Here is a 26,142-nt window from a genome sequence, read left to right as displayed (position 1 = left end):
AAGGAGGCTTTTGACAGCGTCCACAGAACAGATTTAATGGAAGGCCTTTCGGCACCTACGGTTTCTTATTTAATGTGTATAGTTGCGAGAATGTATCCATAAAAGAAGTAGATACACGATGATATATGAATATATATATATATATATATATATATATATATATATATATATATATATATATATATATATATATATATAAAACGATGAAGCAGATTAAGGGCAGAAATACAATGAGATACGCATTTTTGCTTTAATCCTACGTTGCGTGACAACATCGCCACATCTCCAGGGATTTTCTACAAAATAAAATATAATATGTTAACATAAAACAAGAGCTGATTTCAGATCCTATAACTGAAAGAGCTAAAACAATTTTAATGGCAAAATTACAACTCACAGACTTAAATTACGTGGGCACTTGACTAAAACTAGACTACAAGTACAAAAAAATTACAAATACCGAAAAGAACATTTAAACATCTCGGCAAAATTACATACATGTAAAAAGAACGCCAACACATAAAATAAAAAGCAAATATCACATGCTCTTAAAACTCCAGCTCCCCACAACCAACTTTTCAGCATCAAAGATAAAAACACACTAAAAGTAAACAACGTCAAGAGGTACAAAGAATGACAGAAAATTTAGGCTAAAAACAACGGGACAGCAGGGGAATGGTTGTTTAGAGTCGGAACTCGTAATTTGATACTTAACGTTTCCAAAACCAACAGTTCGTTAGTTCCTTTGTTTGGCCAATAATTTTAAAATCTTCATATTTGATGGTAGTTTTAAATTTAATAATGTGGTTCCTTATATAAAAAGTTTCTGGGTTAGAGAGCTTACACCCAGTTCTATAACTAACGCACCGATGAGAATCGGCCCCGACCCTGAGAAGACGCCGGGTAGAGCCAATATACTCTCCCAGATTACATCTGGGACAAGTGTATTCGACGTCATCAAAGGCAGAGCCGATCTTTAAACTTGAAGAGCGAGCCAATGGTCTTAGGATTCTTGGGTATAAGCTTTAGATTTATGGCTCCAAAATGTTTGTGTACGATCTTGGTAAAATCTCTTCCAAAACTGTCATTTAATAGACACGGGAAACTGGCATAAAGAGGGAGCTTGGGGACCTTAAAACACACAGGCTGTTCAGAAAACTTTTTGTTAAGCAGTTTATTTAAAATTTTATAGAAGCTCTTAGAAGGAAGGCAGTTATTAGAGAAGTACTGGAGGAGAAAAGTCATTTCGTTGTGGAAGAGAGTCCAGCTACAGGTAAGAGACAAAGGACGATACAGAAAGGTATAGCCTATATATATATATATATATATATATATATATATATATATATATATATATATATATATATATATATATATATATATATATTAATATATATTGATATTAATTGAGTTAAGTTTGAGAAAACAGAAACTATAGAAGTTGGAACCGAGACCAGTAAATGTTTTCCTTCTAAAAACTGAAGTACAAAAAGAGTCGTTATCCTTGGAGATCAGAATATCTAAGAAGTCTAATTTTGCACTGTGTTTCTTTTCCACTGTAAAATTAATATTATTATGGTAAATATTAGAAAAATCCAGGAACCGGTCTGCATCGAACTCATGTTTGAATAGGATAAAAGTGTCGTCCACATAGCGTGAGCAAAACAGAGGGCGGAAGGCCAGGGGGTATTCGTCCAAAATGCGCTCCTCCAGGGAGCACATGAAATGTTCGCAAAGGTAGGACCAAGCGGAGACCCCATGGCCATGCCCTCAATTTGTTTAAAAAGCTGTCCATTGAAAACAAATGCCATGTCCAGCACGGCCAATTCTAAAAGGGCTTTAAAATTCGAATACCTGAAATTAAAATAAAAAGACTCAGGTTCGGGGAACAGTTTCTCTTACAGACAGGTACATTGGTGGATAGTGACTCAACGTCAAAACTAGTCATGAATAAGTCAGAATCCTGGGATAAAATACTTTCTTTAAACTGTTCAGTTTTTAAGGGTGTACTGATTTGTGGTCAGCGGTTCCAACAGAGGGACGAGAAAGTTTGCCAGTTTGTAATTAGGTGTGTTGTAAGAGGCCAAAATAGGGTGGAGAGGAACATTATCTTTATGTATCTTTGGTAGATCAAAACAAAATTCCGTCAGATTAAACCAAATTTCTGCCCCTTGAAGTGTTATTTCATCGTTTAAAAAATCTCAACTTGTGTAGTGGCCTCAGCCGCCTACAGAGTGAGTTAATGGTTTTGTCACAAAATGGATTCTCTTGATATTCGTACTGTTTCTACTTTACAACTAATTCAGTGCATGTGACTCATCCACATAATGAACCAGTCTATAGTTCACTTGTTAGATGTACATCTATTCAGGGCGGGAATACAAAAAGACAATCCGTTTTGTTTTATCTCAGGTGTCGACACTATAGCCTTCTATTAGCAGCGAGTCAGGAGCGGTCACTAAAAGTAGAAGTCAAATGAGAAGCAACGATACATCATTTCCCTCACTTGTTAGAGGTGTGAAGGTCAACGCCATTGTTTCATTTCAGTTAATGTAACCCAATGCTATTTTTCTTTGTTTGTTTTTTATTCATATCATACAGCACCCTAAACAACGCTCGTATAGCCTACTCGCTGCAAATAAAAGGGGCAACCCATTATTTACCTACTTAATATCAATCAAATGTGACACAATTTATATTGGTATGGCTGGAAAGAAAAATATATTGGAATCAAGTTTGAATGGGGAACACATTGTTATAATCAGTGTGGTTTAATAAATGTTTTAGATATACAAATAAAACGTCTAACTGCATAATTCATTTACAAAACGTCTTCATCGTCACTCTCGAGGAAGAGGTCGAGATTGTCTAACAACAACTCCTGCCCTAACTTCTGGGGTGGCCAAGTAACTATTACCCACTACAGAAATAATTACATATTCAAGCTATAGTACATCTTGCCACGGGTCTTCTCGCTTGTATACAAAGTGGCAAGCTGTAGCACAAATGCAGTCTTGCAACCAAGGGGACAGTTTCATATCTTGCTGGTCGTTATCGAATTTGTTGAAGCCTAGATTGTGTAAGCATATTCATTCACCGCCTAACTGGTGGATGGGCAGAGCCTCATGACGTCATATGTTTACGTCACGAATTGCTTTAGGATCCTAGTCTATGATTTTCTCCGTTCCGGCATCAGCTACTTCACTTTACTCTATATCGAAACTATCGAACTTAGGCACGAAATAACACTTACAAAACAACACTTTTACCGATGCTTTGGTAAAAAGTTGTTGCCGAAAAACCGTGTTTAATCGGTTCTGAATCCCTTAGTAATTCCAATTCAAAGGAAACTGTAGTACTTGACATCACTGTTCCAAATATCTGACAGATTCAACCTCATTCACCCGTCTAAATCAAGTGTTAACTGATCTCTCTATGCATACTCTGTCTCAATTACTGCGACTTGAGTTCCATCGTTTTAGGTATTTGATATATTTTATCAAGAAATCTTTGTGAAGCTTGTGGTGTTTTGCTGATTAAGACAGCATCCTCTTAAGAGTCGCAATAAGTCGAGTTTCTATCACAAACTAATCTAAACGTTTCATCTCCGACCAATTTTTTTATCATCAAATCTACAAGGACGGCACACAGCATGATCCAATCAACATTAACTTCGTATCTACTTCTTTTATGGGTACATTCCAGCAACTATACACACTGAATAAGAAACCGTAGGTGCCGAAAGGCCTTCCATTAAACCTGCTCTATGGACGCTGTCAAAAGCCTTCTTGTGATCTCAAAAAGAAATGTTCAAATTAGCACAAATATCTGATCTCTGTAACTAGCGCCTTTTCTAAAACCAGTTTTTTCAGTCTGTGTGCTTTCTATTCATCCCCTTCTCAGATCACGTGAAAATAAGCGTGCTAAATATTCTTTCCGGAACCTTGCGAGGCGTTTGTGTACAGTATTAGATCTGCAGCTCGTCAGAGCTGAGGCAGGTGCCATGCCAGGGCAACAGAAGCAGTCAGTCAGGAGGAGACTTCGCGCGAAGAGAAACAACGCTAAGAAATGCCCGACAACGCTAACACCTAATAATCTACTTTTTTTAAATAGCCTTCGTTGGAATTTCATCCAATTTCATATCCCAGTATTTTGCTAATAATACAAAATAATACTGAATTTCGTTTCACTAAACTGTACAAGACCATTTCCTTGCATTCAGTCAGTTAATACCGTGATAAGAGTTACTCGTATGTACAAACAGTACACAGCACATGTCTGCCCTTAGTCTGCCTTCAAATTTCGTCGTCTCCCTCGAGCGAGCTAGCAGCCAGCGTCTGGTCCCACATATGCTCTCGATCTACAAATTCCGGGCTACTGACCCGTAACGCCCCTTAAAAATCAGCAAGAAAGGTCGTCTTTATTTTATCCGAATAAACAGAATAAAAGTGAATAGGACATATACTGGTATACTTCTTGTAGGTTGGAAATCTGACGCTGGCTGCTCGCTCGCTCGCTGTACGGACAGACATGTGCCGTGCACTGTTTGTACATACGAATAACTCTAATCACGGTATTAATTGACTGAATCTAAGGAAATGGTTTTGTACAGTTTAGTGAAACGAATTTCAATATTATTTTGTATTATTAACAAAATACTGGGATATGAAATAGGATGAAATTCCAACGAAGGCTATTTAAAAAAAAAAGTAGGTAATTAGGTATAACCGTTGTCTGGGATTTCTTAGCATTGTTTCTCTTCGCGCGAAGTCTCCTCCTGACTGACTGCTTCTGTTGCCGTGCCGTGGCATGGCACCTGCCTCAGCCCTGACGAGCTGCAGATCTAATACTGTACACAAACGTCTCGCAAGGTTCCGGAAGTCATTTCTTTTCACACCTCTCCCGGCTGGTTGGATGCGCATATAACTATCACACCTCTTCAGTTAGTTGATATATATATATATATATATATATATATATATATATATATATATATATATATATATATATATATATATATATATATATATATATATATATATATATATAATTAACACAGAAGTTAAGGAATTTTCTTCAAAGCATAGGCTATCCAATGACTATTAAGCCTGAACACTAATTATACATCAACAGCAATGGCAAACCTGACCAACTTGAAAATGAATTATTGTCCTAAGACGTGCCAATATGCTTAGGAACATTTAAAGATAATTCTGCAGGAGTCTTAATTTTCCTTTTCAAGAAGCAAACATAAAGATTTTGCCACAGAAATCAGCTGGCACCGAAATGCAAAAGTTAACTTGCAAATGCTTCCAATCTACATGAAAAAAACAAACTTGACGACGAGCACTTGCCTTCCTTCGCTCACGCAGTGAGGAGCCACCGACCCAGACGAAGTTACTCCTTTTCGGAACAACACCAGAGAGAGACTGAGATACGATACGTAGCCACAGCACAGCCAGTCTACCAGACTTCACTGACCGTAAGTCTAGTGAGTGACTACTACTCTCGACAGACAGAGTGCGGGACTGAGTGAGGAGACGTGAGGGAGGAAGATGATCAGGGAGAATCAGGACCTAAGTGAGGAGTCCACGCCTACTACCGCCAGCCGCGAACCCCTCCCACCTTCCTCCCACGACATTCTCCTCCTCCTCCTCCTCACTAACGAATAAAACATACTTTTGGTTCTTCGGTGACTCGCTCACGTAGGCCTCCTCCTCTCAATGACAAATCCAACCCAGAAGGTAGGGAATGTCTGTGCACAAGCACAGTGGTAGGATGTCATCGAGATTGTAAGAGATATGGGACAAGGACCAGAAACTGGTTTAGGGAGCAGAAAGGGACAAGCAGGGTTGGTACAAGGATCCTTAGGTGGGAACTGACCGTTATGAGGTGTTTTCGGACTTTTAAACTGGAAAAAACTTCCTGTTACGTGATTGTTTTCGAGCACGTCTGCCGTATTCTCAGAGGATATCATTATTCTAACATGAGCAGGGACACAAACTCGCATTCTAGAAGCCCATACTTGGAAAATGCGTGTGGGAAATTCCCCGCATAACTGTAGTTTCATATGTGTATTGAAAATGCGTGTGGGAAATTCCCGCATAACTGTCTTTTTATATTTTGTGTATTAACATATTTCCATATGATCTATTTCTTACTTGTATCGTCTGTTGTCATAAGAAATGACTGATTTTATTTGTTATTGTGAATTTCCTTCTACCAGGTCACCACCAACAGACGAGAACTGTGTTCTTTGTATCTGTTGTTATGTGAAATCCGAACGGATCTGCATGCTTATGAGTTTTGTAGAAACATGTACAGTACGTCTGTCTCTCTGTTACATGTCATGATGATAAGGGTAAAGGAACCACGTCTATTCGAGAACGACACTCACACACTCATGATTTTGTCTGATTTTTCTGTGATATATACTGCTTGAATCATTTCTGACTTCAGTAGTGATGAAGCTAAGAGAAAGAGCGGGAGGGCGGAGGGGAGCTTTTGTGGCAAGTTTATGAAAAAGATGCCGACACCTGCATGAGAGTCGAGTGATGCCCGGCGGTGGTCACTTTGCCGCTTTCCAGTATTGTATTTGAGAATGTGCGTGCGTAAGAGCGTGTGCTGTCACATACCACCAGTTAATTCATTACATTTAATAGACATGTTGAAGTTCCGGAATATAATGCTTTTAATTTATTTTTGGTAACGAACCTGAAAATTATCTGAAAGTTTGTGTTAATGTGAACTCTAAGTCAGTTCTGTATTTGCAGTAATTGTACAAATTGTCTCCTTTCCCCAATAAAACCCGAATGCAGAGTGGAACGAGCAGCTTCTTGCCAGCCCCCCCCCCCCATTTTTTTAAAAGTTGACTTGTTATCTGGTGTGGTGTTGTGATGTGTGTGCTTTAGAAAGGGCGAATACCCTTATTCTTTGAACTTTGTCATTTTGGTTAGTTTGAGTGCCTTTGAGTTGTAATCCGGTTTTATTTATCTCTTATATAATCATCCATTTGATATGTTTAACCTTTAACTATTCAATAAATTTTAAATTTAAATTCAGCTCATGATTCTCATTGTCCCTCCATTTTATTTCAATTTCCCGTGATTCCATTTTAGCGAATGGTGAATACGATTTGATCTGATAAACTTTGTACTGTATTCCTACTTTGAAGTTACGCAAGTAACTTACAGAAACGAGGCAACATACTGTATATCAAGTCCTCTACGGTCTGAACATCAACAACCCGTGAGATGTTGAGAGAGAGAAAGAGGCGAGCAGTCGAACTCGAGCACCTCTCCTCGTATCTCACACCAACAGTTAGTTACTCATGATCGAGTTCATGTCTTTAGGGACTGCTCAGTAGGTGGAAGTACTTAACTGTGGTACTATTCATTAATGATATTAGTGTATTATCCTCGTTAGCACTGAATTGGGTTGAGAGATATCCCTCAGTAATTTAGAATCCGCAAAGGCTTTTAGCGGTTTTGAACAAGTAACAACATTAAGCATACATTATTATTATTAAAACAGTTTAACCAGACCACTGACATGACTATCAGCTCTCACAGGGCTGGTTGAAGGATCTGGATGAAATGACAGGTCTAGGCTAGAAGCCTAGCACTGGGACCAAATAGGTCACTCGGTAGTGATGAATGAATGACAAAGAAATTAAAAACTGGAACAAACTCACACAAATAATACATTTGTACTCGTGTTTCCACATATACCCACTAAAAATGTCTGTTAAAATGTTAAAATTTGTTTTAAAATTTATTAAACGCCTAAGAGTTTTCGTATTTCTACTATTTACTTTTTATATTTTATCAATGAAATCACAGCTCCTCAAGAACATTAAAATTGGTATCGCTGAAAATGTAGGAGATTCCGACAAAATTTCCTTCATTGATATATTTCCAAAATTTGATAATCGCTGCAGGTTATATTTTGGACATTCACACAATACGTGTCTGACTGTTATCAACACTTTGCAATCTGGGCATTCGGGAGGAAGGCCACGTGGACTGTTCATTAAGTGTCCACGAGTCAAACGAGTGTGGCCTATTCGAAGAGGCGTCAGAATTGCTTGTGTGTGTGTCTCTCTCTCTCTCTCTCTCTCTCTCTCTCTCTCTCTCTCTGATATGATGAACTCCATTTTTCACCATTGAATTTTATCCGTTTTAATCTATTATTTTCAGGATCTTCAACCATATATTTTGCCATTTGCTTACAATGCTTGTTTTTACATATTTCATATGGTCATTAATGGGGATGTTTACATTTGCTCTTGTCATGTGGACCACTTCTTTAGCAGCTTTATCAGCCTGTTCATTTCCTTTAATCCCTACATGGGAAGGGATCCAACATATATTTCAATATGTTTTTCCATTATTATATAAAGTTATGGAGTGGAAACTTAATTTGTTGTACAATATGATTTTTTTTACTATAGCTGTGAATGGCTTCTATAGCGCTTCTGGAGTTGCTAAAAATCACAAAATTATTAAATGAGTTTCTTTAAATATGTTTATAGCTGATGCTACTGCACATAGCTCAGCTGTAAATACTGAGGCATTATCTGGTACAGATGACTGCTATGTTTCGTCTGGGGATACTGCAGCACATCCCACTCCATATTGTGACTTAATCCGTCGGTGCATATTGCGTAATGTGGACCTTTTCGGATTATATGTTCTACTGTATGTTACCTATGGTGTTCTGGGGTATATGAATAACTTTTTGATATTTTAAGTGTGTACAAATTTTCATTTTATTCACTGTCTACGGAGGAGGAAATTTTACTATTAAAGGTCATTGTATATTTATATTTAGTGACTCAATCTTCTAGCTTCAAACTGGGAAAGGGGGTGGATGATTGTTTATAAACACATCTCTTAATCCAAATAATTTTTTGGTTGGAGAATCATTTGTCTGAATTCTCAGAGCACTCTTCATTGTAGAGAGAGAGAGAGAGAGAGAGGTAGTTCACCACATTCAACTTGTAAATATGACTTTGGTGATGAACGAAAAGCTCCTGAACATATTCTAAGGCCTTCATTTATACTGGGTCTAACGTTTTCAGCGTTGCGTCTGATGCCGAGCCATATATTTCGCCTCCATAATCAATGGTAGACAGCACTGTTGCTTTATACAGTACAGTAAGGGTATGTCTATCGGCTCCCCGAGTAGTGTTCAATAGTTTTTTAATTATGTTTAATGCTCTTTTACATTTTGATTCCACGTATGTTATGTGGGCTTTCTATTTCAAGTGAGTATTCAAATATTAATCCCGAAAATTTTTCTGTTTGGCCAGCAGGTGTGGAATGATTTCTAATTTTTAAATGTGTTTCTTCGCCTTTTTTCCAATTTTTATTTTTATAAAACATTACTGCTTGAGTCTTTTGTATAGAAAATTTATTGCCTACAAATGAGGCCCATTCATCTACTCTTTTTATAGTTTTATTAATGATTCACTCTGCATGTTTTATGCGAGATGCTGAACAATATATGGCAAAATCATCCATATACAAATTACTTTTAATTCTGATAGGTAGATTATTACTGATATCATTTACTGCTAAAGTAAACAGCGTGCCACTAAGGACGCTTTCTTGTGAAACACCATTTTCAAGTGGAAATGTATTTGATAATACATCATCAATTCTCACTTGAAAAGTGCGATTTGTCAGAAAGGTTTGGATAAACCTGGGTTTATGTCCACAGACGCTGTTTTTATGTAACGTTTTTAATACTGCTTATCTCCATGTAGTATCGTATGCCTTTTCATTGTCAAAAAAGACGGCTATAGAAATTTGTTTTCTTTCAAATCCTCTTCGTATGTGGTCTTCCAAGTTAGACAGAGAATCCAGTGTAGGTCTGTTACATTGTGACCCAAATTGAGTAGGAGTCAAAATTTTATTTTCTCGAATGTGCCATGTTAGTCGAGCATTTACCATTTTCTCTAGTAATTTGCATAAACAACTTGTTAAAGAAATTGTTCGGTAATTGTTTACATTACTGGGATCTTTTCCAGGTTTGGGGATAGGAATAAAATAATAAAACTCTAAAAAGTATGATTTTGCCAAAGGTGCTAAATGGCAGATCATTTCAAAACAAATATTGTCACCTCCTGGGGCAGATTTATTGCTGTTCAACACAGCAAACTCCAACTCTTCATCAGCAGCATTTTTAATGAAATCAACAAAAAATTTATTAGTTTCATTATGGTCTTTTAAATATTCAAATGACAGGATATTCCTAGTGTGGAATTCATACTGCTCCCAATCTGATTTATAAATATTATATTGAGGGACATACATGGTCGGATAATTTTGTAGTTATGAAATTAGTATTGGGAAATGATCGCTTGTATGCAAGTCATCAACTGCATTCCATTCTAATCTGTCTACTATGTTTGTTGTACATAGAGTTAAGTCGACGGAGGAAAATGTTCCGTGTGTTTTAGAAAAATAAGTGCTGATTTCGTTATTTATACATCACTTATCATATGAATCTATGAATTCTTCTATTTTACTTTCGGTGATTCTATTTGAAACTGTACAGTTACAGTCCCACATTGGGTTGTGAGCATTAAAATCATCTACTATTAATGTAGGTTCCTCGGCATTATTAAGTAATTCTTTAAGTTTGTCAGTCGTCATTTTTATTTGGTTGGTTGTCTAAATTATAAATTACATAATTACGTTATTTATTCGAATTTTAATACCTGATAATTGCAAGTCAGCGATGTTTACAGGTATACTGTCATAAACTACTCTGTTGTGTACATATATGGCTGTACCTAAATTTCCTTCTTCCTCTCGTGATGCTGATGCTAGGATAAATTTACCTATTGTTGACATGTTGTAAACATAATATAATTGGCTCATATTTTCTTTTAATAACCGTTGTACTTCTCCTAGGTGTAATCTGGTCTGTAGACTATTTACGTTCCACTGTATAATACAGCTACTGAAAATATTTTGTTATAGCTGTCGAGTTTTACTCTCTTTTTTTGTATTATCAACTTGCATTTTTTCTAATAATTTACTCCCGACATTCATTTGTTTACCTTTGTAATATATTAAGTGCTCAATGCACATGGAACCTTTCTCATGGGTGCTTAAATTAGTGGTCTCTTTTCTTTTCTATATTTCATAAAATATCTTAAAATGTTTGTTAAACCATCTTCTATGCTTTTGTTATTATTGCACAATGCAATGAAACAATCATTACATCCACGTGTGTTATCATGTATGTTTCTTTCTTTATTTGTTCTTGTTGTACCAACTACTGGTGACGGAGAAATCTCTTCTCCCTTGACATAGTCACTGTTGTCTATGGTACGGTTGTCTTCCACTTCTTCGGTATCTTGGATATCTGTATCCACAGGTTTTACTATTATTTTTAGGAGATAAAGGTATATTCTTAGCTTGTTTTTGTTTTGATTCTTTCTTCATATCTTTTGTCTTTGGTTTGACCGACGTTTCTCTAATAATTGTTGCTTTGGGTGGTGTTCTTTCCAAAGGCCTTTTTTCATCTTTAATTTCCAGTCCCTACTGTGTTCCTATTTGCATTCATATTTCATTATGAATTTGATAAAATGTTATCCATATAATTCGTACCTGTTTCTTTGTTCTTTACCATTTTAGTTCTTTCCCTTAAGCAATGATTTCTTCTTGCGATTAACTTTTTCTGTGCCCCGTTACTTCTACTGTATGCATTTTTGTTTCATTACTGGTTCCTATTATTGAAGAATATATATTTCTTAGATGGATCTTGAATTCCTCTCACTTTTAATTCCAACTTAGCCTCTTTTATAGATACCCCTGTTCTTTCTGGTATCATTTTCAATTCTGTATTGTACATATACTGTAGTACATACATTCTTTGGACCTTGCATGATGATCTTGTCCACAGTGTACACATTTTGGCTCACTACATTTCCATTGTGTGGCATGTTCGTCAGGTCCACAATAAGCACATATAGTTTCATTTCGGCAGTTTTTCTTCGTGTCCGTATTTACTACAATTTTGACATTGTAGTGGCTTTGGAACATAAGGTCTCAGTTGTCTATTTTCGCCCAATATTTTTATTTTCTGAGGTAGATCTTGCAAAAATAAAATTTGACCCTCAAATTTTATTTTTGCAATTCTTAGTACTTCATTATTCTGTTTACTTGGTATTATATATACTTCACAATCTTGGACTTTGGGATATCTCATTTTAAGAGAGTCCAACAGCATATTCCTATCAACTGGTTGATCATTATTTTCAGAAAGTACAATAGTACCCTGAATGCTGTTCATAGTTTCATGCTTCTTTACTTTTACATTCACATTGTCGATACTTTCATGGAAAAATAGTCTTCAGACTGGTTTTTTGTTGTGGCTTCTATAAGCCACGTTTTCATTTTTATTTGTCCGAACGACATTTCTGTCGTTGAATGTCTTTTTAATAAGAAGTTTTCCAACTTTAGGACTGAAATTTGCAGTTGTCTCCATGGTTAGAAACCTTGACCAACTTCCGCTCCCAAAGAGGGAGTCGAAATGAGTCAAGGTTGGGTTAACATGATATTTACTTCTTTTGGATTTGTTTTGTACCGGAGCATATGGTTCCAGTGTGATTACATTTGGATTCTTTTTGGATTTTTCGAAAGAAAGGTTGTCAGAGGAGGTTCCAGTGGTTGTCAATTGTGCCGAGTCGCTACCATCAAAGGGCCCAGGGGTACTCAAATCTTTATTTTCACTTATCATAAAGATCTGAGGGAGAAAAAAATGAACCTGAAAACCTTAAAAAGATATCACCAGCTTTTCATGGAGTTTTATTCTCACACCAATGGCACAAGTGAAAACAAATCCCAAATGTCCACTCCCTTCCCTACCCCACAGGGGATGGCACAATATGATTAGAGTGGCCCAAGTGTAAGCCAAACCTGCTTGCCAGGATTGAGAGTATTACAAGAATACAATCATCGCCACCCTAATCATGTTATGGGTAAACCGGATAGAATGCCGAGAGTCTTATCCCCAGAACCAGAACCCCCTGGAATCTGTGGTCTAGCCCTAAAGAACAGTTCCTCCTTTGAGGCTTGAGCTATCAATCTGATAACTCTCAGGTCTGAACATTATCGGGCAATTGATGGTCCTACCACAGTTCCCACTATTTAGCTTCAGGTATAAATTCAATCCCAGCTATGATATCTTTTCCTATTTAACAGGTCCAATAAATTTTAGCAAAAGTGGAAAATTCCACAAAAATGAATCCAAACAAATATATAATCACACATGAGACTCTTGGACTCAAACTAGGGAACAAATTCCTGTTCAGGGGTTCAAGATGGCCCCATCGAGGGGATTCACCAATGTCAAGATGGTCCCACATCGAGGGGGATTAAGCATACAGTCCACTTTGTCCATAAAATCACTTTTTCTCCACAAAGCGTAAAAGAAAAACAAGTAGGAAAAAAGCTAACCCAAAACATTCAATAAATGTAATATATAAAGCATACATGCAAGTCCGAAAGAATCGTGAACAACTCATATTTGAACTGTTTTAATGACAAAAGACTGAAACCCTACTTCCAAGTCACAAGAAATTTGCCATGACAAAAATAAAGCATCGTTTCAAAACTCGCAAATCTGCACAAGGCGATCAGCCGAAAACACAGAAGACTGTGGTGCAGCTCTTCTTCCACACCGGAAATACCACCACTTCCTCCTTTAACTTTCCTTATCAATGCCGCTGGGAAAACTACAAAATGAATGTAACCACAGGATAAATAGACTATCTCCATATGATAAAGGGCCTTCTCTACAATCAAAACTAAGCCCCCAATGTCCACAGTCAGCTGCTATCAGTGGGACTGCATGGGTCGGCCACCGACTAATTCTTTCCCTTTACTTTCAAGTTCTGGCATTTATGGCTGGCTCCGTTACTCATCCAATTTGGTGATCCCTTTGGGAAATCATTCTGCTTTTTTCCTAATTTCCACTTTGCCTCGCCAAGTGACGACACTATGGGCATCCAGTCGCAGCGTGCCCCATGAAAAAGAAAGAAAAAACCGTGTTAACTTTTGCACACCTCCCCAGGCAGCTCCGTCTTTGGAGGTTGCACGTCGGGCCAGATGTTTAGTGCTCATCACAGCAGCTACAGTACTCGAGGAGCGATATGCTGCTCCTCTCTCAAAAAAGTGCTAATTATATTTAATATAAAACAGGTCAACTTCTTCATGCGCCAAGGTTATATACATAATTATCATCTGTCAGCGAGGGTTATGGTGCAAGTGCTGTATGTTATCTCATGGAAATAATTACTGGTGAGATGTGCTAGTTGAACTGTTTAGGCCTCAAGTATTGGTTTCATAATGTGGATGGTTTCGTCAATCTTCAGACTGGAAATCTTATATAGTCTAGTTTTTATATATATAATCCTTTGTAAATATAATCTTAAATTTGATTATGAGACTTTGATTCAAATCTTTCCTGCTTTTGACAATCAAAACACTTCAATGCCTGGTTCTAGTTGACTATTAAAAGAATCTTCTTTTTTTTTTTTTATATATATATATATATATATATATATATATATATATATATATATATATATATATATATATATATATATATATATAACTAAAACTCTGAAACGTTTGTTTGTTTGCCTACTGGGGAATTCTGAAGGCGTCTGGGATTCCAAAGGCATCTGGTTATTCCAAAGGTTTCAGGGAATTCCAAAGGCATCTGGGAATTCCGAAGGCATCTGGGAATTCCGAAGGCTTCAAGACGATCTCCGGGCTCTGAAGCCTTTGGATGTATATACGAAGGTATGGAAATGCTAATTTTTTTCACCACAATGACATGCAACCCTAACTGGCCCAAAATTTTCAACATTAAGTTACCCAACAGGTCACAGGTGTTCTAGTGTGTGTGTGTGTGTGTGTGTGTGTGTGTGTGTGTGTGTGTGTGTGTGTGTGTGTGTATATATATATATATATATATATATATATATATATATATATATATATATATATATATATATATATATATATATATATATATATGATGTGTGTGTGTGTGTGTGTGTGTGTGTGTGTGTATGTATGTATAACTGAATCACGAAAATATGGAACATGATGAATATATAAATAAAGGCAAATGCCACAAAGGAAAGTGAAACAACGGAGTGGTGCTAGGCCTTTCAAAACAGCGGTCCCTTACTAGCAAACTAAAGAAAAATATAAAAATAAGTTTCCAAGAAAGGTCATATAAATGACTGATGACATACAGATATCCCATGAGGATGGGGATTATAAAGGAAACAGTTGCTCCTGGAATCCAACACAGTTGAAGAATTAGTGGTCCTACCAAAGCAAGGGTAAATCTTGAGAGGTTCTACAAAAGATGAGGCCCAACTGCTTGGAAGCAGGGAGGTGTCAATAAAAGGATTATATTGGGGAAAAGGATGACCATCAAAAATGACTTTGGAATGAATAAGCTGATTACATATGTTTATAAAAGTACAACACTTAATATATTCTCCTTTTGGTAAACAATAACAATTTTTGCAAAATGAACATTTAAAAAAACTATTAAACATACAAATACATAGAAAATATATATAAGTTAACTAATTAGTAATTAAGTCAGTGATTTTATCTTTGAAGGTCATTCTTGAACATTTTACTAATACAGGGGTCCAAATAATACATGCCAGAGCTAAGGTTAGAATTACAACTGGAAGCAAGCTGTATAATAGTAGATTTTAAAAGATTTCATGAAGAGAAATCTTCAGATCTGGCAATCACTGAACTGCCAGTCCAATTTATCCTGTGAGAATTTTCACTTGAATGAAAATTGCATTGGATGTTTGCCCAGTTTTGACAAATACTTATGCTGTTTAATTCTCACTTCTAAATCTTTACTTGACTGGCTGATATAAAAATCGCATTTTTAAAGGTAAAATGCATTTTTCCTAACATAAAAACCCGAGGTCCTTTACATACATGGGGATACTTTTGGCGAAGCTGAACATAGGCCACAAAAGACTTACAAGGCATTAGTTGGTATCACTACCAGCTGGGCATGTGGTTGGCAACAGTGGGTAACCCACGGAGACAACCGCCCAGATTCACGCATAACTTCTCTTTCTGGCCTTGTTCGGAGCAGACGTGTTTTTCTGCGGCTCTCTGTTCAACCTTCCTGTCTGCGAAAGCTACAACCTTACGGTGTGTTTGTTCCTGTGTTTGTGACTTGTGACAATGTGTATTTGTCCATGTTTGTGAGATGGCTGACCCCTTGCAAACCCATGATTTAGACAAGCCTGGGCGCCGGATTTGTCCTGGTAAGGACAAAAAATGTGGTGCCTTCCGCTGTACTGCGGATTTGGATCCCCACTCCCTTTGCTTAAAGTGTCGTAAGGGGAGCAAGGATCCCCCTGATTGTACTGTGGATGAACCATGTGATGAGTGTAGGCTCTGGTCCCTCGAGCAGTGGGATAGGTACTTGTGTAGACCCAGATATAGAAGGAAGGAGTCCAAGGCATCGGAGGGGCTCCCTTCGGCCCCTTCGACCCCCATTGTGGTTACTCCTTCTCCGTCTTATCGGAGTCCCAGTGGCCTCCCCTTACTGCCCCTGACAGAACCTGTCTCTCTATCCCGTATCCGCATCTGCGGCCCCAGAGGAGACGAGATCGGCTGACCTAGCCTGCACACCCTCCAGTTCTCCCCCTCACCCAAAATCTTTTATCTCTGGGTTAGAGGGGAGGGGACCTTGCTTGCCTTTGTCTCCTTCTGCAGGTTTGGGACTTTACCAGGTTTGAGTCGGGCGTGGAAGTCACTTGGGATATTTGGCAATCCTGATTTGTCCTCGCCGATATAAAAACAACAGTCCAAGCATGGAATTTTAATATTATGTTGTTGCTTTCCTTTGGGCTATTTTTTATTAACATTCCTTTTAGTGTGTTACTGTAGGAAAAAACCAGGTTGACACTAAAAGATTTTAACAAGGATTTTCTGGTATCAAAACCACTACAATAAGGCAGGCTAAGATTGTTCTTATGAGTTTCTTTTTCCATGTTACTTTCACTATAAAACTTTTTGTGGGCTTTATTATAGCAAATATTTAGTATATGTGAAGGGTAACACAAAACCGTCCTTATTTTTCTTATGTATCCGATTTGTTGATCCAAATACTGGGGACTGACAATGCGCAATGCTCTTAAAAACGTAGAAGAAAAAATTTATATTTTGATATTAAGATGGTGGCCTGAATAGAAATGGACATAAGTTAAGTTGGTGGTTGGTTTCCTATAAATACTGAATTTGCATTGAAATGGTCTTCTATGTACTAAAACATCTAAGAAAGGGAGACAACTGTCTTTTTCTAATTCAAAAGTAAATTCAATGGATGGTACCTGGTTATTTATATTAGACAGTAAATCATTTACATCAATACCAGCAGGCAAAACGGCTAAAATATTGTCAACATATCTACACCACTTTAAAAGGGTATGAATGATATTAGGTAAATATCGTTTTTCAAAAAATTCCATACATAAGTTTGAGAAGAGCGGGGATAAAGGGGTTGGCCATTGCCATACCAAATATTTGTTGGTAGAATTCACCATTGAATATAAACTTACAATCACAAATGCACAACCTAGTGAGTGAAATAATATGACTTACAGGTAGAAATAAATCATGATGTTTTAGTTCATTACTAAGATACTCTAAAATAGAATCTATAGGGACTTTGTGAAAAGAGGACAAACATCAAAACTAACGAATCTAACAGTGGGGAAATTTTACTGACAACTGACCTATTAATTCTTTTTTATCTTTAAGGATTTTTTCACTGTGCTATTGAAATTTTTCATGACTTGATCAAGTGGATTTTTCTTTGTTTTTTGTAAGTCGTATCATCATCCAGTAGGGCTTGCATACGTGATATGTAGTCTGCTTTATCTAAAATTACAAAACTATTCGACTTACCAGGTTTTGTGATGTGGATTGTAGTTTTTTTTTTATTTTTTTTTTAGATCGGACAAACTTTTCTTATAACGAGCAGGGAAAATACTTTCATGGCTACAACATTTGCAGCTCCATAAACAATGCCTTTAATTATGTCAACATGATTTTGAGGAAGATCACAATATTTTTCGAATTTACACAGGGACAGTGAAAAAAATCCTTACCTTAAAGATATAAAAGAACTAACAGGTCAGTTGTTGTAAAATTTCCCTCGTTACCTCACTTGTACGGATTAGTAAAAAGGCACAAGAAAATAATCCTCTGCGGCCTATTACAGTATCAGCACTGTTGGCTCAATATCATTTAAACTTTCAAAATGTATTGCCAAGCTCTTGGCCATGTTACTTGGAACTATCTCCGATTCTCACATATATAATTCACTAGGTTTAGTTGATAAATTAAACAAAATCACATTTTGCCCCACTGATAGATTTGTTAGTTTTGATGTTTGTCCTCTTTTTACTGAAGTCCCTATAGATTCTAGTTTTGAGTATCGTAGTAACAAACTAAACCATCATGAATTACCTCTCCCTGTAAGTCATATTATTTCACTCACTTTCATATGGAATTTTTTGAAAAACGATATTTACCCAAAACCATTCATACTCCTTTACAGTGGTATGGATATGTTTACAATGTTTTAGCTGTTTTGCCTGCTAGTATTGATGTAAATGATTTACTCTCTAATTTGAATAACCAGGCACCATCCATTACATTTACTTTTGAATTAGAAAAAGACAATTGCCTCTCTTTCTCACGTTTTAGTACACAGAGGACCATTTCAATGCAAACTCAGTATTTGCAGGAAACCAACCACCAACTTAACTTATATCCATTTTGTTTTTAAGAGCATTGTGCATTGTCAGTCCCCAGTATTTTGATCAAGAAATCAGATGCATTAGAAATCTAGGGACAGGTTCATGTTACCCTTCACACGTACTAGATATTTGCTATAATAAAGCCCACAAAAGGTTTCATAGTGAAAGTAACATGCAAAAAGAAACCTAGAACATTCTGAGCCTGCCTTATTTCAGTGGGTTTGAAACCATAAATCATTGTTAAAATCTTTTTAATATTATTTTGGTTTTTTCCCATAGTAACACACTAGATATGTTAATAAAAAATAGCCCTAAGGAAAGCAACAACATATTAAAATTCCATGCTTGGTCTGTTGTTTTTATATCGGCCAGTCAAGTAAAGACTTAGAAGTGAGAATTAAACAGTATAAGTTTTCTGTCAAAACTGGGCAAACATCCAATGCAATATTCATTCAAGTGAAAATTCTCCCAGGATAAATTGGACTGGCAGTTCAATGACTGCCAGATCGAAAGATTTCTCTTCATGAAATCTTTTGGAATCTGCTATTATACAGCTTACTTCCAGTTGTAATTCTAACCTTAGCTTTGGCATGTATTATTTGGACCCCTGTATTAGTAAAATGTTCAAGGATGACCTTAAAGATAAAATCACTGACTTAATTACTAATTAGTTAACTTACATATATTTTCTATGTATTTGTATGTTAATAGTTTTTTGAAAATGTTCATTTGCAAAAATTATTGTTTACCAAAAGGAGAATTTGTTTTAATATATATATATATATATTACATACATATATATATATATATATATATATATATATATATATATATATATATATATATATATATATATATATATATATATATATATATATATATATATATATATATATATTCTTATGCTGTGGTTTTCATAATGCAGTAATCTCCCCGTGTGTATGTGTGTATTGTTGTATACTGTATAATCTTATGTTCAGATGCGCATATGCCGTAAAAGAGTTAGCGTAAAGTTACAGTGATTAAACGCTATATGGTTTGAGAGAGCACGGTAGGCGTGTAGAGAGGAGGGACAGAGGCTGATTGTTCTATAGAGATGCAATTTGTTTAGTCAGTATTCAAAACTTGCTGAGATTAACACCTTCTCATATGACTAAATCCATTAGTGTACAAGACGTTAGGGGACTCGAAAAACACTGTGGAAAAACCTACCACGTAGATAGACGCCCATACAGAGGAGTCCACATTGAGAGACCATTATCCGTGCGGAAAGGAGCTGCTTTTTCACTCCCAATCTCTCTCTCTCTCACTCGCTCGCTCACTCTCGGGATTACGAATGTCCCGTTTTAATGTAATTGATATTTTGATAAGACGATGGTCACTCATATCCTTTAGCTGTTTAGTTCCTTAGTAAATGTATCTGAGTTATCTGAACAGTGTATTTTATTAAGTGTGTGTGTAACGGCGCCTGATTAAAAACACGAAGCAATTTGGTACAAGGTATTGTAACATAATTATTGGGTTTTAGTGCACTAAAATAATATTTAGAGTGGTTATATGTAAAGATACCTGTTCACCTTTTTAATATTTTTTCATGTTATGTGTTTTATGCTTTATCTTTTGAAGAATTTTTCTTTCATACATATATGTGGTGTGTTTGCTATTGCCTTAAATTTTTGCTTTACATTTTTTGATATTTAATCTTTTGCAGAGCATATTTCTGTCTCTTTTGTATCCACATTTTTATATGATTGATTTATTTGCTTTATTTTTTTTAACACTTGGGAATTAATTTACTTACAGTATATTTCCTTTCATTCAAGTTTTGTTATTTAACAATTTAAATTTTACTTGAATAATTCTTTGATTAATTAATAAATTAATTTCTGATTTAATTTTGACTGATGATTAATTCAGATTTAATCCAATTTTGTTTTGTTTTCAAGTAATAATAATTTCCCCGAGACTGTTAAATGTCATGTATAATCTTTGAATTTAGAAATAAATTTTTGTATTTAAAATATTATATCAGAGTTTCATTCACTGACCCACCAGTAATTTTGATTTGAATTAGAGATAGAGTGGTAAGTGAGATGTTTTCCTTCAAGTAATTGAAGTGAGCTCGAACCAGGGAAATGAAATAAATAGAAATACTTGAACTTTTATAATGTTAATGGAGTGACGCCCTTAGATTTTACCTCACACCTGTTTAACGAACGTAATCTGCTTTCTTTCATGATTGATAAGTTTTATAAGGGATCACTTTTGCCTTTAGAGAAATCAGTCGTTTTGTATGTGTGATGAGGGTTCAGGTGTCTGGCTTTTGTGAGGTAACTATAATTGTTAAATAAATGGTAAGTTTGGTAAGCAAATATCAAGCACTTAGATACCAGGTTTGATTTGAAGAACAGACACTGGACACTCCGGGGTCACCATATATAAATGGTGCCCTAGACTCCGGGACAAGCACTTAGATACCAGGTTTAATTTGAAGAACAGACACTGGACACTTCATCACAATATATATATATACATATATATATATATATTATAAGGTGATATAGTTTTTATAACCATTTTGTAATTGTTTGTAATGTCTCTGTGACAATTTTAGATTTATGTAAACTTATGATCCTGTGGGATATTTTTTTCCTTTTTGTTTAATGTTTGAAATTGTATTTTGAAGTGCTTATCAGATCCCCACATCCTGTCTGCCGAGAGAGAGAGAATAAAGGCTAGCTTCCCTGTTTGATCAGGTGTTTAAGGAAAAAGCATTTACTTGTGTTATCATGACGAGCTGTCACCCAGTCGGCGAGCTAACTGTTATATCTTTAGTCCTGTGTATTTGTTCCATCATTATTAACTCTGCCTATGCCTATTCTGTTCGTAATCTGAGAAAGAGAGATAGAGGAACAGCAGATAACAGGTGTTGCTTTGGTCTAAAAGCATCTTTATTTGTGTACCCAGCTGCCTCAGGCTGACAAAAGATTTTGTAGCTCTGAACAGGAAGTGTCCATCATGTAAGATAAGGTTGGTATCGCTTCGAAGCTCAGCCATGTGTACCGGTATACTCTGTATATGTGTGTGTAGGTGTATTCATACATGTGTATTCTCTGTGAACACACTATGTGTATTCTCGGCCTACGAGACTTAAAATCCAGTGTCTTCTAAAAGACATCAATAGTTGGCTAGAAAGGGTCCTCAGAGGTAGATCTCTCTCTCTCTCTCTCGATGTATATAATGGGAATAACAGAAAGGTGTCTGTTATAAAGCTCTGTTAAACTCACCCCAGAGGTGTGTTAATTTTGTAGAAGGTGATCAGGAATATTATTTTGTGCAAGTGTTGCGGAGATTGTAATAGTGAAATATTTACAAAAGGTAATGTGATGAATGTTGAGTTTTGTTAAGTGATATTCTTGGTAAAAGAGAATTGTTGTGTTTGAATAAGTCTTAGAAAGACGTGAGTCTAACTTTTCTTTTTATAGGAAAAGTTAATATGAAAGATTGATATAATTTTTAAGCACATTATTGGTGACTGTGGTATTTCTGTTTTTTTTCATAACGCATTCTTATATGTCTGTGTTGTCACATCATTATGATTTTATTGTTACTGTGTTTTGTTAGTGATTTCTTAATATTTTGTTAGTGCCTACCTGTTATAGAGATTTTAGAGAATGCTATGTGGATTCCAATCAGTAATATTTTGGTGACTGTTTGTAATTGTTATATCAGGTAAAAGCTTGGCACTTAAGTGATAATTAATAGTTTGATTCTTACCTAACCAGATTGTTTTCTTGATAAATTAAAGTTTTGTGAATTAAACTTGATTAAGAGATACTTGAATCTTACACTGTTGTCAATTAATGGTAAATCTTTTGAGATTATGAACTTTACATATAACTTTTGAACTTAGAAATAAACCTGTTTGTTTAAAGTTTTTAAAACACAGCATTTCATTTTGATTACCAGTACTTACAGACATTAATGAGTGTGTATAAGGTAGGTGATGTATCTGTTTGTTCACCTGAGACTTATCTAGGTAAAATAGAACCAGAGAGACAGCTACAGTGCTGGTTGAGGTGAAACCCATATTCCATTAATCTGGATATAACTTAATAATTGTTACCTCATCCATAACTTGATAAAGTTACATTGATTTTCTCCAGTGATAAGTAAGTTTATGGGATCATTGTACCTTTAGAGATTCAGTCGACTCTTTGTTATGAGGTTTCAAGTATCTGGTCGATATGAGGTAACTTTTGGTATTATCATTTGCACAATAGATTTGTTAGCCTATTTGTGTAATAACCAGGTGTTTGATCACTTCATAATAATATATATATATATATATATATATATATATATATATATATATATATATATATATATATATATATATAGCAGCAGAGAGAGGAGGAGGCATGAGTTGTTATTTTGGTCCTCATTTGATAAATTTAGGAAGAAAAGAAAAACTGAACAGATAAAAACAAAAAGCAATGAGAGAATACTGAATCATTATGAAGTAAACAAATTAGAAACCTCGTCCTTAAATGAGGGAAGGCAATAGGAACATGGGAAAAGACAAGGTAGAAGTGAATTCCAGAGCCTTGCGATGCATGATAGGAAAATCACTCTTGATCAAGCACAAAGGAAGACACACCTCCACCATATAAAAGAGGGAAGGTTATGGAAACTTTGTGAAAAGAAAGATTATGAAAAGATGAAATTACTTTTTATTAATTAAGATAATTTACAAAAACTCAATCTTAAATTATCTTCATTTCTCCAGTTATTTTTTAAATAGCAAACTACCCCTCTCTGTCCCTATTATTCTCTCTCATGGAATAATCCCCAAATTGTTTCTCTCTCTGACCCACATAGTATCTCTAAGGTATTAATGCCTAGATATTCTCTCTCTCTCTCTATATTATTTTCTCTGATGTATTACTGCCTATATTTTCTCTCTCTCTCTCTAATACCTTCTCTGAAGGATAATGCCTAGATTCTCTCTTTCTCTCTCTCTGAAGGATAATGCCTAGATTCTCTCCCTCTCTCTCTCTCTCTGAAGAATAATGCCTAGATTCTCTCTCTCTCTCTCTTACTCTCTGAAGGAAAATGACTAGATTCTCTCTCTTTCTCTCTCTGACGGATAATGCCTAGAATCTCTTTCTCTCTCTCTCTAATGGATAATGCCTAGATTCTCTCTCTCTCTCTCTGAAGAAAAATGCCTAGATTCTCTCTCTGAAGGAAAATGCATAGATTCTCTCTCTCTCTGAAGGAAATTGCCTAGAATCTCTCTTTCTCTGAAGGAGAATGCCTAGATTCTCTCTCTCTATGAAGGATAATGCCTGGATACTCTCTCTTTCTCTCTCTGAAGGATGATGCCTAGATTCTCTCTCTCTCTCTCTCTCTCCGAAGGATGAAGCCCAGATTCTTCCCCCCCACAACTCTCTCTCTCTCTGAAGGCTAATGCAAAGATTCTCTTTCTCTCTCTCCCTCTGAAGGATAATGCCTAGATTCTCTCTTTCTCTCTCTCTGAAGGATAATGCCTAGATTCTCTCCCTCTCTCTCTCTCTCTGAAGAATAATGCCTAGAGTCTCTCTCTCTCTCTTACTCTCTGAAGGAAAATGACTACATTCTCTCTCTTTCTCTCTCTGAAGGATAATGCCTAGAATCTCTTTCTCTCTCTCTCTAATGGATAATGCCTAGATTCTCTCTCTCTCTCTCTGAAGAAAAATGCCTAGATTCTCTCTCTCTCTGAAGGAAATGCCTAGATTTTCTCTCTGAAGGAAAAAATCTCTCTTTCTCTGAACGAGAATTCTCTCTCTCTGAAGGATAATGCCTGGATACTCTTTTCTCTCTCTGAAGGATGATGCCCAGATTCTCTCTCAACTCTCTCTCTCTCTCTGAAGGATGATGCAAAAGATTCTCACAACTCTCCTCTCTGAAGGCTAATGCAAAGATTCTCTTTCTCTCTCTCCCTCTGAAGGATAATGCCTAGATTCTCTCTCTCTCTCTGAAGGATAATGCCTAGATTCGCTCTCTCTCTGAAGGATAATGCCTAGATTCTCTCTCTCTCTCTCTGAAGGATAATGCCTAGATTCTCTCTCTCTCTGAAGGATAATGCCTAGATTCTCTCTCTCTGAAGGATAATGCCTAGATTCTCTCTCTCTCTGAAGATAATGCCTAGATTCTTCTCTCTCTCTCTCTGAAGGATAATGCCTAGATTCTCTCTCTCTCTCTCTGAAGGATAATGCCTAGATTCTCTCTCTCTCTCTCTCTGAAGGATAATGCCTAGATTCTCTCTCTCTCTCTCTGAAGGATAATGCCTACATTCTCTCTCTCTCTGAAGGATAATGCCTAGATTCTCTCTCTCTCTGAAGGATAATGCCTAGATTCTCTCTCTCTCTCTCTCTGAAGGATAATGCCTAGATTCTCTCTCTCTCTCTCTCTGAAGGATAATGCCTAGATTCTCTCTCTCTCTCTCTCTCTCTGAGAGATAATGCATAGACTCTCTCTCTGAGGGATAATGCCTAGATTCTCTCTCTCTCTCTGAGAGATAATGCATAGACTCACTCTCTCTGAGGGATAATGCCCAGATTCTCTCTCTCTCTCTCTCTCTCTTTCTGAAGGATAAATCCTAGATTCTCTCTCTCTGTCTCTGTCTCTGAGGAATAATGCCTAGATCTCTCTCTCTCTCTCTCTCTCTGAAGGATAATTCTTAGATATTCTCTCTCTCTCTCTCTCTGAGGGATAATGCCTAGATTCTCTCTCTTTCTCTCTGAAGGAAAATGCCTAGATTCTCTCTTTCTCTCTGAAGGAAAATGCCTAGATTCTCTCTCTTTCTCTCTGAAGGAAAATGCCTAGATTCTCTCTCTCTCTCTCTGAAGGATAATGCCTAGATTCTCTCTCTCTGAAGGATAATGCCTATATTCTCTCTCTCTCTGTGAGATAATGCAGATTCACTCTCTCTGAAGGATAATGCCTGATTCTCTCTCTCTCTCTGAAGGATAATGCCTGATTCTCTCTCTCTCTCTCTGAAGGATAATGCTTAAGATTCTCTCTCTCTCTCTCTCTCTCCTGAGGGATAATTCCTAATTCTCTCTTTCTCTTTCTCTCTGAAGGAAAATGCCTAGATTGTCTCTCTGAAGGAAAATGCCTAGATTCTCTCGCTCTCTATGAAGGATAATGCCTACATCTCTCTCTCTCTCTCTGAAGGATAATGCCTACATTCTCTCTCTCTCTCTCTTTCTCTGAAGGATAATGCCTAGAGTCTCTCTCTCTCTCTGAAGGAT

General features: G+C 36.4%; 1 protein-coding gene across 3 annotated transcripts in view; it reads right to left on the bottom strand.

The window, feature by feature from the left end:
- The window catches only part of scf (Calumenin scf), a 145,844-nt gene that overhangs the window by 71,085 nt on the left and 48,617 nt on the right, over positions 1-26,142 (bottom strand). The window contains exon 1 of one of the 3 annotated variants that reach the window (XM_067096079.1): positions 5,355-5,646. The exons of 1 other annotated variant lie outside the window; for it this stretch is intronic. Coding sequence is in view for 1 of the 2 variants with exons in the window: in XM_067096077.1 (XP_066952178.1) it covers positions 499-521 (23 nt within the window). In the remaining variant the exon portion in view is untranslated. Of the gene's footprint in view, positions 1-498; positions 598-5,354; positions 5,647-26,142 lie in introns of those variants that run through there. One more of the 3 variants, XM_067096077.1, reaches the window with a different exon arrangement.

This window comes from Macrobrachium rosenbergii, chromosome 52 (assembly GCF_040412425.1).
Source record: "Macrobrachium rosenbergii isolate ZJJX-2024 chromosome 52, ASM4041242v1, whole genome shotgun sequence".
In the NCBI taxonomy this organism is placed as follows: domain Eukaryota; kingdom Metazoa; phylum Arthropoda; class Malacostraca; order Decapoda; family Palaemonidae; genus Macrobrachium; species Macrobrachium rosenbergii.
This window is presented reverse-complemented; position numbering and strand designations above follow the sequence as displayed.